Consider the following 13,957-nt stretch of genomic DNA (forward strand, 5'->3'; position numbering starts at 1 on the left):
TGACTATATCCTTGGTTGGCAATTTGGCACCATATCCATCCTACTCCAGCAGCAGATAATTAGAATTCCAACTCGAGTGATTAATTAGCGGTCCCTGGTTGTGACTTCTAACCGGAATCCTTATTATCACACTAGAGTGGACTACCATGACTTCATCATAGTGTGACGCAAGTGCCCAGTGGCAGAAAGATATTTGTATTTCATATTCTATTTGTCTGTGGTTTATCTGCATAGATGTACATTTAATAAATTCACCATCCATCTTGCAAACCCATACCAAGAACCAAGATAGAGATCTTTCATTTATTTACTCCTTTCCTCTATCTGTGTTTTTTGTATTCTTAGATGTCCTCACAGGGGGGGATTACGAATATATGACCTCTATCTCACAACGTGTGATGCTCATCAGTTTAATCAAATTGCAGCTTAGTTATTGGTGATGAGCTCCTTCGGGGCGAAAAAGGGGGAGCCGATGACAGGCCCGTGGGAAGCAACATGTTGATAACTCACTGACAAAAATGCTTAAACCTCCCGCAATTTGCTACAGTGGAGAAGCTTTTTTTCTGTTCATTAGGGTTTGTTTTGCCGGCATAGCAGAGAGTCTCCTGATTGACATGTTGCTATCGTAGCACTTGCAAAAACCATCATCCCTGCTCCCTGATTCAATTTTAGACTACACATAATTGAATTGTAGTTCTTGCTCCGGTGGTAAGCATTCGTAAATGGGAAGATGTGCTTCTTTGGAGAGAATGGATGATATATTCACATTACGATCAAGCCACTTGTTATAGCTAAATTACTAAAGACGATAAAATAAACGTTTCTTCCACATTTTAGCCTGATGTTTTGGACCAACTGGAACGAGCAGAGGCCCAGCATCATGAGGTCCACCTTAGCAGGCAAAAACATGAGGATTATCGTCAGTTCGGACATCCTGACGCCCAACGGACTGACCATTGACCACAAAGCGGAGAAGCTCTACTTCTCAGATGGAAGCCTTGGCAAAATTGAGAGATGTGACTTTGATGGCACCAGCAGATATGTGAGTATACAAAAATGCCCCCCTGAGTAAAATATATTATTGCAGTTGCCTAATCCTGTCTATTTAAGCGTCTACGCCATGATAAAAGTCATTAACTTAGACATTTCGATTGTTTTACATGAAAACACCCCAGTGACTCGCTAATTAGAATATTTTATGTTCATTCATCTCTCTCAGTGATGAAGTTGTTCATTACAAAAAACGAATAAAGTGAAACAAGGATGTCAGATTGATATGCCCTTTTCCTCAACATTCTTCCATGTAATCTCCCATCCCTATTGAGCTCCTGCAATATGATCCTCCACGCAGCGGATAGGATCTGAAAACCCTCTTGATGTTCTTTCTGATATTTCAGCTCTAAGGGTACAGATGGTTCCTTAATCACAAAAGTCTTTCCCTGCTAAACTAAAGAATCTCAGTGAGGGGAGTTCTCACTTTGCCTATGAAACGTTGCATGCATAATTTATAAAATCCCAGCTGGATATATAAAAGATTATATATATAAGTGGATGTATGAAAGATTACAGTACAAGATTGCCTTTTCTTGCAATACATTTCAGATTTTTCTTGACATGACCTCGGCAGCTCAGCACCTTGGCCCATCTCAATTAGTTACTCATATGTGTCCCGAGCCGGGTCAGAAGGCTCAGAGAGTCTTCACCTTTGGGTCCCCCACCTGCCCTCGCTGCGGCTTAGACCTGCTAATGAAGGCTTTGCAGTGAGACCATTCAGGGTTCACACTCACCATTCCAATTAAAATGTGCAAATTAAACAGAGGTAGCTGTTAACTTGAGCTTATACCCGAAGAGCGTTTGTTTAACTCTTAAAGGGGCATTATTATGCACATTTTCAAGTTTCATAGCTTAATGTTGTGCCTATTTATGATATGTTTAAATGCTTTAATGTTCAAAAAGCTCTTCATTTCTCTCATACTGCCTGTGTTACCGAAGTAAACAAAGGAGTCCAATGGAGTCTTTTCAGGCAGGGGGGAGGGGAGTATGTATTTAAGCCTTTGCAGACCATGTACATGCACACAAAACAATATACCAAACTTCAGGAAAGCAAAGTAGGGTCTCTTGAAGACAAGGCTTGGCTCCCTGTCAATTTACATTATTTTAAAACTTGCAATAGGCAATGTTGGAAATAAAAAAAATGTGTTATGCTCTAGAATAGATACAATAAAAGGCATTGTATTACACCAATTCTGTATGTGGTCATATGAATGTAGACTTGGATGGCGTTGAAGTGTCCTCGAGGGCCCAGCTACCCCCCCCTCTCTGCAGCAGTGCCATTACATGCCGACAGTGTCGTTGGCCCACTCCCCCGTGCCATTTTGAGAGTGGAGACCCATATTGTTAATAACGGCAGTGCTTCACAAAGGGCAGCGGAGTGCATAATAAGGGAATATGTCAGCATGTTTGGCCTGGGGAAATATACCCTTTTTACCAGGAATTTGGCAAATACAACTTGAGTGTGTGGGAATGGTAAGTGTCATTTGAGTGAGCAATATGTTGTCATGTATCTCTCTTCAGGTCATCGGTTTGTAGTCTGTCAACATGGTTACGGAAGAACCTTGTTTCAACATTAAAAGTGAAGGACTGATAAGGACGTACAGAATTTGTTCACATTTATCCGAAACACAAATTCCAAGAGTGTAATATGTTACTGGCTGTAAACTTAATGTCTCCCAAATCTAATTTCCCATCAATATGTTGCATTCGACCCCATCTGGCGTTCTACACTCCCCCCCCTCCTTTTCCACACTACGGCTCTTTTCCTGTCTCTCACTTGCCTGATGGCCAGTTGTTGCTTCCACACGCTGGGTTCCTTTAATCAACACCTGTCCTATTAATCCCAGTATGGCACAGGGCTAATGTGATGCTGCTTACAAGCCTGTCCCACTAATGGCTAAGACTACATATCTGCTGGCAGCCATGATCCCCCCCCCCCCCCACAAACCTGGAGAGTCCCACAAGGAGCCATCTGATGGATTCATGCCTTCCTGCCAATGACACTGTCATTTACTCCCTCAACATCTGGGTTAAGCAGTCATGTGGGCGGCGCGTGTGATGTGTTGATTTATGAGTCAAAACATTTATTCCTAGGGTTTCACTCAACATTCTGATGATGCTTTCTCCAGACAGTTTTTATTTGTAGATGCAAGTATTGAAATGTATAAATGCACATGTGATCATCTATTCTGGCATTTAGAATCACATATATTGTTAAATGTGCTGGGTTCATTGCTATGAATGACATTTGACAGCAAAAGCCTCAAAGAGGAAATGTAATGCTCATTTTAAGGCTCATATTTGTGTTTTGTGCCTCTACTGTAACATATTTACATGCTACAGGAAATGGAAAACACAGAAAAAGGGCTACTCTAAAGGTGAAAGGCATGATCTTTTTTAACATGGAGATGTTTCCCTATATTCTTTTAGGTCATAGTTAAATCGGGAGCGGGAAACTTCTACGGGCTCGCCATCTATGCAGATTTCATCTATTGGTCGGATTGGGCCCGCAGGTCCGTGCTGCGATCAAACAAGTACACGGGCGCGGACACCAAGGTGCTTCGAGCAGACATACCTCATCAACCAATGGGAATTATAGCAGTGGCCAGGGACACAAACAACTGTGAGTATTTGAACAGCTGGAGATGAGCTCTGCTTGATGACCATTGGATGCAATGTTGTGTCAGCAAATATTTGTGTATTCTGTGTGGGCAGGTGCGTGAGCCATGATGTGTGTTTATGGCCAGAAGTTTACACGTGAGCATTTTCATTGTGTAAAAAGTGTAGTTAAGGACAACAGAACTAAATAAATACACTGCTGTATTTACGATGTACTTAACAAAATGAGGATATTGAGGCATGTATACAGTATCCTCCCCTAGCTCGGCAATTGTTGTTGCTTCAATGCTCTGGGAACTAATAAAGCCAGGTTTGTTCTTGCTATTCGAGGCTAATACCAATATGAGTCAAAGTATAATATCTTTATTCACTGCAACGTACTCTTATCTCTTACTTCATCAACCTGTACATGGTGGCCTTCATCCAGTGACTACGGATGTAAATGAATAAAGTTAACATTCACTTTTGGTAAGAGAGTACCCTAAAAAACGTCTTTTGGAAAGATTTCAGTAGTTTTTTTATATTTATTGTTAATATTTATAACAGGAAATGCATTGAAACAGGATATTTAATCTATCAAATCTATAAAAAAGTAGAACTATGTTTATTTTTTAAGGAACAGTAAACTGATACACCCTAATGTACACACTAAAAGTCAAATATTCAACACAGTTCTAACCCTGTATATCTTATCAGCTAGCTAGTGTCAGTGTTTGCTAATAATACCTGATTAATAAGCTCTAAAAAAAGCAAAGGGTATGATGAATGAATGATAAATAAAGGTGTTCTTATTAAGAATCGCTAGAATAGTAAGTTTCAGAGGTAATTAATAAAAACAAGTAGCCTAGGTTATTAAGGGAGTCTCTTAAGGGTCGTATAAAGTTTTATTTCCAAGTAGGACAAACAAAGGTGGGCTTAAGTGTGTCCCAGTGGTTTGGCCGGGACGCCGAGAGCGATGCGGTTCCTTGTTTATCTCTTCATGGAACATAATCACATCCTTTGACCTGCGTGGGCACAGCTGCAGGTCGACAGCATAATGTCCACTGACCAACAATGGGTGATTTGATAACGAGTTTATCCTTTCTTCAGGTCTTTTATTGTTAACCTCTTATTGGATTTTCTTCGCAATGAATATCCTGTATTTAAATATTCATACAAATGGTTTACCTGGGTGTCAGAACACAGGAACTGTTTATTCTCAAATGAAGACAATCCTCATGGCTGGAGGGCAGGTAATAACAGAAGGGACACACATGTCTCGTAACACTTAATACTACATGTCTTGTTGCTAAGCTTCTTTTCTACCTTTTCTCCTTCACATTTTCTTCCAGGGTTTATGTCTGCAGTTTGGTGATGCGGTTTAGTGCAATACATGATTCCCACAGAGCTTCACACAGCGCTCAAGGCAGAGAAAGAAAAAATAAGGCATCATTTTTTATACTTGTGCTACCTGTCAGTGAGGATATAGGTATCCTTTAACAATGGAACAGCTATTTGAATTCACATGTTGACCACTGCTCATCCTTTTAAATGAAACTAATTGTAAGTGTTGCATTTCCCCATAATTAAATAAAAAAACACATGTCATATAAATATTAGTTTTTTTCTGGATTACTTTTTAATTGTTCCTGATGTTATCAGATAATATCGATAATGCCATGCCATAGCACATCACATCAAGATGTTTCTGTCTTTGCTGTAATTTAATTTTACAGGAGGAAATCTATATTGGCTTTCGCCTCGATTAGCAGTAATGATCAGGTTTAGTGTTAGGCACTCAGATTCAAAAAGCAAGAGCTCATGTATAGATTTACCAAACACAAATCATTTGTCAACTTCAAATGGAATTTATCTGGAAAATCACTGAGGAATATTGCAGTAGAAAAGGAAGGCTCGGGAAAAAAAACTCCATGAGTGTATTGAATAGCGCTGCGCAATTAATCACATTTATATTGAAATCGCAATATGGACTAGTGCAATACTCAAATCACAGGAAGCACAATACTGTTAAAGGCTAAATATGTAAAAAAATACCTTTTTGAATTAAGTATTCTGAAACTGCAGAGATATCATGGAACAAATACAATTGTACAGACTTAAAAGAGCCTTAATTATGCATATAGTCATGGTTCATGTTTGTATTTTGTCCCTCTACAGTGACACTAATGTTCGAAAGGTGCTTTATTTTTCTCATACTGCCAGCACCTCTTTTCACCCTCTGTCTGAAACCAGAGTGCAGTCTGCTCTGATTGGTTAGCTGGCCGGTTCTGTTGTGATTGGTCAACCTAATAGAGATGTACTAGCAAATACACGTGCGAGTGTTACATTGTGATGTCACTATGTTACAGAAGTAAACAAAGGAATCCAAAGTTAGTGTTTCAGCCATGGGGGGGGGGGGGGGGATGTGTGTGGGAGAGACACTTTGGGATGTTTGCCTTTGCAGACCATTTACATGCACAAAAACCTATATCACACACTACAGGAAAGGGACAACCCCAAAGAGCATAACAGGGTAAGTTTGATACAGATGCCATCAAACAGTAACATCATAATCAGGTAATATATCGTTCAATGATAGTGGGAATTAAGATTAAAGAATGATCGATCCCTCCAATATCATGAATCACATTGTAACAGTCAAAATAATCCCAATTAGTATTATTTTTCAAACTGTGCAGCTCAAGAATTGAACACCTCGGACACAGACCTACAAGAAAGAGCGTGTCCCAGGGGGAATTCTTTCTTCCACTGCTTCTCTCCGCGTAATCGCTTCTGTTTGATTGTTATTGAAGGTGAGCTGTCCCCGTGTCGACACATGAACGGAGGCTGCGGCGACCTTTGTCTCCTGACCCCATATGGGAGGGTCAACTGCACTTGCCGCGGAGAACGTGTGCTCTTGGATGACAACCGATGCGTGTGTAAGTCACGAGGACCTTTAGATTTAATTAAACCACAAGTGCTAACCCTCGGGACATTGTCGGCACCACATATCGATTGAAAGGACGCTCTTTATGAAAACATTGAAATGCATGGTTTAACCTGGATCATGTCCACATTGAGTTAGACTCTTATTTGTGCTGTTTACATGAACCTTTGATGTATTTGAATTGATTCCTTTAAGCATAAACACACAGAAAGGCAGGATTGTTTTCTTTCTCTTCGACTAAGCAAGTCTGTTTGTAATGATTCCAATAATCATAGTCGATACTGCTCGGGAAATAAGGCTATATCATTTGGGACTTTATGCCAGATAAAACATATTTGAAAGCATGGGGTGTTACACTTACCTGCTGAAAGTCACACAACTGAATTATACCAATGGTGTCTGGCTCTCTAATTTGACAGATTGCAGGTTGAATTTGAAATACAATGTGAGGATAGACCATAAGGTGGGAGGAGCTGTTCAAACGATGGAGGTTTGGCCAGACTAAACATGGCAAGTGACTCAGGGAAAAATCTGGATGGTCGCCTGGATGTCACGCCAGAGGACGGCAAGCTTTTTACACCACACCCCATTTTGTTTCATTACTGGAGCAAGAAAACGTTTAATTTAAAAACATTTAAAGCAGAGAAAAGACAGAGATTGGTCCGTGAATTAATTTATTGTCAAATTTCACCGAGTAAAACGTCGTCATTTCTTATTAAATCTTTGCCCTGAATCAAATAACAGTTAGCTGCTAACTGCGCATGTCACAGCCAGACTTCCCTCAAGTTGAAGAACAGTTTAAGGGTAATTGGGTTATTGTTGACTCTACACTACAGTACACAGTGCCTCTGAACTCACATACTTTTACAAAGTTTTCCCAATATGCGCAGACAACTTTGAGATTTTGACAGCCTCATTGTCTTCTCCTGTAGCAGAAAATTCCTCTTGCAACATCCACACTGAATTTGAGTGCGGAAATGGCGAGTGCATAGACTACCAGCTAACGTGTGACGGAGTAGCCCATTGCAAGGATAAATCAGATGAGAAGATGCAGTACTGTGGTAAGAAACACCTGGATGAATTGTCTTAGAAATAATTACTTGTGGATTGATTTTGGAGCGCTTAAAAGGAGGATGGTTTAACTTTCAAATGAATTTCACTGTGTCCAGACAACAGGAGTTGCCGGAAGGGTTTCAGACCTTGCTACAACCAACGGTGTGTGGCCAACAGTCGCTTCTGTGACGGGATCGATGACTGTGGGGATAACTCGGATGAAGCTTTCTGTAGCAGTGAGTCGCAACTGTTTGATCTGCGGCTCAATCTGTCCCGTTTCAATCCCGTCCTGCCTCCGTGGCCAAGATCCAGCGACACTAATGCTCATATTAACACGCCACGCTAGGCCACATGCTGAGCTAAGCCTTCACCGTCTAATGAGCCCCGAGATCAGAGTGCACATATTCAAAGTAGCTCACAAGCCCCCCCAACATGTGAAGCTGCCTGGACAACTTTGTTGCGACTGATTTAGTTTGTTAACCTTGGATGTTGAAATAATCCAGTAAAAGTTGCTCATTCCCCTGCTGTAATTGGACTAAATGAGATGGAAGTGTTTTCATAATTAATGCACACTTTCCAACTATCTTCTGCCTTGCATTTGCTATTTAATGGGACACCACCAATAACTTTGTCCATTCCTATTAGGGAAATGTAATTATTGTAGCATGTATGTTATATACTGATTATGTGTTGCAGGCTGGGGAATTGAGCGGAACCATTGTTCAGTACTTGGTAAATTAATAACAAACCAAGATGCCCATCTTGCATATTATGGGTCATTTGCTCTTGCACCGCACTCAGGGGGTGATAGCACTATGCCAGTGCTTATAGCAGAGAGATTTCTTCTTATCTGCCAGGACAGGAAGCTTATTTAAACCTCCCCCAGAAAGTATTGTTTTGAACCGTACCTGTATCTGCCTCCGATTGCTTTTTGAAATGCTAATTCTCTTCCCCCAGATGTCACATGCGGATCAACGGAATCATCGTGCAAGGATGGGAGCTGTGTACCCAGCTCAGCCTGGTGTAACCAGGTCATCGACTGTGCCGACGCCTCGGATGAAAAAAGCTGCAGTGAGTCCTTCACCTTGTGATTTGCAATTGCAGTATGGCTCAAATAAATATGCAGAAAACTGAGGTGTAGCAGATCACAGGAATCTGGTTACTTACTGTATGTCTGCCCGGGTCTCGTTTTATTGATCTTTTTCTAAATGTATGCGCCAAAAGAAACATCGATGCCTCACCTGCTGATCCGCCATCATACTTATTTTATCAAGAGAAGTTAATAAAAAAGACATCCACTCAGATCCAGTTAAAATGAGGCTTATTGTAATTAGAAACATAACTATTGATAAAAGATAACTATTTATGTACTTGTTTATCTATTCATATATTTGTTGTATTGACTTTGTCTAAACACTCACCCTTTGACTCTTCAATTCCTTCCATGGTGACGAGACAATAATTGTGGCGCTGTGTTTTGTATTCAGACCACACTGACTGCTCTCACTTCTACAAGCTGGGGGGTGACGGAAAAGGATTTCATCGGCTGCAACTCCACCTCCCTGTGCATCCACCCGACATGGATCTGTGACGGTGCCAACGACTGTGGGGACTATGCTGATGAGACCAACTGTCAGGGTGAGAAACCTACGCAAACAAACACAGACATACACAGACACTCTGAGACAGACTATGGATGTCAGCTTCAATTAGAAAAGACTTAAGACTGATCTCATGTTTTGGAGATGATAATGACAGTGGGATGAGAGATTCAGAGAGAGCTCAGGAAGATATAATGACCTCAAACATTGCTTTATTTCAAGAGGACTGACTTGTTTGTGTTGTTTGTCCCAGTTTCCCATGGGCAGAAGTGTCAGGAGGGCCACTTTGCTTGTCCAAGTGGGAACTGCATCTCCAGCGTTTGGCTGTGCGACGGCCAAAAAGACTGCGAGGATGGAGCAGATGAATTCCAGTGTGGTAAACCGACTAATCTTACCTCTTAATGAAATAACTTTACAGTAAATTGAAAATATATGTTGTTTTCTCAAAAAACAAAATTGGTATTTGCTTGATTCAGACAACACTAATAAGAAGTGGACGGATATTCATCTTCCATTATCGAAGCTACTTGTTCATTCAAATGGTGAATAGTAATATCTTAGGCAAACCCTTGACTTTTGATTTGACACCACTAGCAAGTCAACATTTGCTTGTGCAGTGAACAATCTCAATTTTGTGCAGACAGGACTTTTCTCTAGTCCAACAATTAGATATGTTTGTATGGTTAGGAGGAAAATATCTTCTACTATCAGATGGATTGGCAAACAATCGGGTTCAAACTATCATGTTACCCACGAAATCCCTTCACATCTTTCCAATATTTAGACCAAATCTGACCAATAACCTGTGTGACATCACCACCAGCCTCTGTTTTGTGTTAGCACAACTGCAAGGACGTGGTGGATACATTCTAGTGTGGTAAACCAACTAATCTTACCTCTCAATATAAGTGCTTCTTCACAATACATTTATCTTCCCTTTGTTTGGCTCTCCCTTATTGTGTGTTTGACATTTCTTAAGTGGGTGTTGCTGCTTGTTTGAAAGTCTAATTCATGCCTGAATTCATAGTGACGCTGTTAAGAATGCGTGTTTTCTTCCTCTCCTCTCTTACAATGAATAACAATATATAGCCTTTTCAGTGTAACAATTAATTAACGAGGCATCAGTCATTGAAACGGTTATAATGAAGATGGGAAATGCTGTTCTATAGAGTGCCACAGTGAAGCGTCCTAAAACCCAGAAGTAAGCTGTGCATGGGTTCCTTCGACAAAAAAGCAATGCAATTTTCTAATCATAAATCTATCGATCATAAATGTATCGATTACATTTATGATTAGAAAATTATAAAAGTAGGGTAGACAATACATGTGGATATTATCCGACTGAACAAAACGTGATCCGTCTCTTAAATGTGTGTCAACCACAGACCTTATTTCCAGCTATTTTCCAAAATCCTATGGAGAAATTGCATTGCGTTTTTGTCGAAGTAACCCATGCGCAGCTTACTTCGGGTTTTAGGACGCGTCACTGTGGCTCTCTATAGAAAGCATGGGACATATGAAAGGATTACCACAATGCCACGCCTTTACTTCCTGTACCAGAGGCAGCCAAAGCGTTATTACCTATATGCTTTGATCCGTGCTAAGGTATGCAGAGACAAAGTCAAGAGCGTTCCAATTAAACAAGGAGACCATAATTAAGTCATGGTATGGATAATTTGCCCTCCAACCGATAGGTCTCACGCGCACAACCGTTCACGTTCATTGCTTTTGGCAGCAAATCAAAATGGACTGGGTGCTTTAATGTAGGTGCTGAGAGTAGCTGTTGGGCTTTATCACTGTCACACATATGCACAAGGTAATTACATCTGATGGATAAGTCCACACACACACACACACACACACACACACACACACACACACACACACACACACACACACACACACACACACACACACACACACACACACTCACTTCAGCCTATGGCGTCGTCTAGGCCATGCTTTAGTTAGAGTGTAAGAAGTCAGGAAGCAGTCGGCAGTTAGTGCTGTCATATGTGTACAGAACTGGAGGAATATTGCATGTCCTATCTTTGTGAGGTAAGAGAGATGTAACTATTGCAATTTGCAATTATTGACAGTAGATACACCCTATTCTAGACACTCGCACACAATGACATATTTTGTTACATCCCTTTCAACTGTTCAACCTTTTTTAGCAGCTCTATAGCTCACTTTGTTGTTAGGTTTGCAAACAAATGTCCCAATGAGGTCAAATATCTGTAAGGTTGTGGGTTTTTGAATTCAGGAACGATTTAGAGCACATACGGAGCCACAAATAACTAATGTTTACTCTCTTTGGTCCACTACTTTACCCGGACTGAAATAACTTAAACACTAGTCAAGGGATTGAGATCAAATTGTGTTCATTCATGGTACACAGAGGATACACCCTAATGACTTTAATGATCCATTGACGTTTCATCCAGCAGAACCATCACGCTGATATTAATAGTTTTTACTATAACATTTCTCCGCAGCTATTCAATGGATTGTTATTTATTTCTTATGATGTATCTTATATACCAGCGGTTCCCAACCTGTGGGCCACGGCCCCCTAGTGGTCCGCGAAGGCATTGCAAGTAGGCCGCCAAATTATTATTATTAATTTGTTTGTATAGGCTAAAGACACAAACATGGACATAACAATAACATATAGCATATGACATTCCCATCTCAAACAAAACAAAAACCGAAGAAATAAAGATACAGTCAGTAGGATCACTTCAACATTTCACAAACAAAAATAGGTTGACAACCAAATACCACCAAAAACACAACATTTATTGTTCCTTTAATCCCACTCTTCATTAGAGCTACTTATTTCCCATTTCATGGCGTGTTCAGCCACCCTTTGATTTTTTGTGGCAATAATTATTTTCAAAAGAAATTGTGTTTTTAATCTACTCAACACCTTACATTAAGATTACTCCTTGATTGACTTTTACAATTATGTATTTTAGCCAGAAGAATAGTTGTATTTATTGACTATGTGCGGTCTTCATTTAAAAGCCCAAATAAAATATGAAAGGGTGTAAATGTAAATTCAACATTTGCCGCCAAATAATTTGCCAAACATTATGATTTGTGTGGAAACATTTTCATTATTAAGAATTTTTTTTATTTTAACCTCTTTTCCTTTTTCTTTCTTGATCCTCCTTAGCAACGGTCATTATAGTCCTTGACAGCGGTCTCTACTGGATTTACAACGTGTCACATGTTCTGAATTGAATCTCATTTAGCCTCCGTATTGTTTATGGTTGAATGTGGGCCGCAAAAATATTTTTGATTCTTAAGTGGGCCCTGAGTTGAAAAAGGTTGGGAACCGCTGTTATATACTATCTAATATCTTGGGTGAACCCTTGACCTTTCATATAGCACCAGTAGGTCAAACATAATACTTGCAGAGAAATATCTCCACTTGATAGATAATGGATTGGCACAACACTCCGTACAGAGCTTCAGGGTTCCCAGGCAACGTATCCTCTTGAATTTAATAATCCCATTATTTGTCATTCTTGTTTTGCAGTCAAAACTATTATCAATTAATCAATCAATCAATGTTTATTTATATAGCCCAATATCACAAATGTTACATTTGTCTCAGTGGTCTTCACAGTGTGTACAGAATATCAGTATGCCAATACGACACCCTCTGTCTTTAGACCCTCACATCGTACAAGGAAAAACTTCCGAAGAAAACCCACAGTTTAAAGGGAAAAATGGGAGAAACCTCAGGGAGAGCAACAGAGGAGGGATCCCTCTCCCAGGACGGACAGACGTGCAATAGATGCCGTGTGTAAATTGAAAAGATAATACATTTGCAACATAGGTAGTCCAAATGTTTGGAAATGCATGTGTGTATAATAGGAAGATGAATCCACGAGGATATCCATCCAGGACCGATGATCCAGGACCGATCCAGGGCTCGCGATCCAGGACACAGGACCGCAGGATCATCCATGACTCCGGATCCCAGCGTATATAGACAACAAAAAGAAAGAAATTTGGGGAAGCTGGGTTAATCGGAACATGAGAGTACACAGGTATAGACAGAGAGAAGGAAGAAGTAAGATGTACCCCGACAAACTAAGCCTATATCAGCAAAACTAGGGGCTGAATCTAATCAGCCCTAACTATAAGCTTTATCAAAAAGGAAGGTCTTAAGCGCACTCTTAAAAACGGATAGGGTGTCTGCCGCCCGAACGCAAACTGGAAGCCGATTCCACAAATGTGGAGCTTGATAAGAAAAGGCTCTGGCTCCTATTGTACTTTTAGAGATTCTAGGAACAACCAACAACCCTGCATTCTTGGAACGCAATGCCCTAGTAGGACAGTAGGGTATAATGAGTTCTTTAAGGTAAGATGGCGCCTGCCCATTAAGGGCTTTGTAGGCGAGAAGAAGAATTTTAAATTCTATCCTGTGTTATATAGGGAGCCAGTGTAACGCAGCCAGAACAGGAGTAATGTGGTCCCTTTTCCTAACTCTGGTTAGTACACGAGCCGCAGCATTTTGAATCAGCTGAAGCGACTTGACTGACTTCTTGGTACTCCCTGATAATAAAGAGTTACAATAATCCAGCCTAGAAGTAACAAATGCATGGACTAGTTTCTCTGCATCGTTTTGAGGCAAGATATGCCTGATTTTTTCAATGTTACGTAGATGGAAGTAGGCGGTCCTTGAAAT

At 40.4% G+C, this 13,957-nt stretch overlaps 1 protein-coding gene across 1 annotated transcript in view; it reads left to right on the plus strand.

Moving 5' to 3' along the window:
- Nucleotides 1-13,957, plus strand: part of LOC117466354 (low-density lipoprotein receptor-related protein 1B-like) — a 351,481-nt gene that overhangs the window by 262,295 nt on the left and 75,229 nt on the right. Inside the window, 9 exon segments of the mRNA XM_034109562.1 lie at nucleotides 838-1,042; nucleotides 3,484-3,676; nucleotides 6,465-6,590; nucleotides 7,531-7,659; nucleotides 7,768-7,887; nucleotides 8,609-8,722; nucleotides 9,139-9,170; nucleotides 9,172-9,289; nucleotides 9,506-9,628. Of these exon segments, the coding sequence (XP_033965453.1) occupies nucleotides 838-1,042; nucleotides 3,484-3,676; nucleotides 6,465-6,590; nucleotides 7,531-7,659; nucleotides 7,768-7,887; nucleotides 8,609-8,722; nucleotides 9,139-9,170; nucleotides 9,172-9,289; nucleotides 9,506-9,628 (1,160 nt within the window).

Source organism: Pseudochaenichthys georgianus, chromosome 21 (assembly GCF_902827115.2).
Source record: "Pseudochaenichthys georgianus chromosome 21, fPseGeo1.2, whole genome shotgun sequence".
In the NCBI taxonomy this organism is placed as follows: Eukaryota; Metazoa; Chordata; class Actinopteri; order Perciformes; family Channichthyidae; genus Pseudochaenichthys; species Pseudochaenichthys georgianus.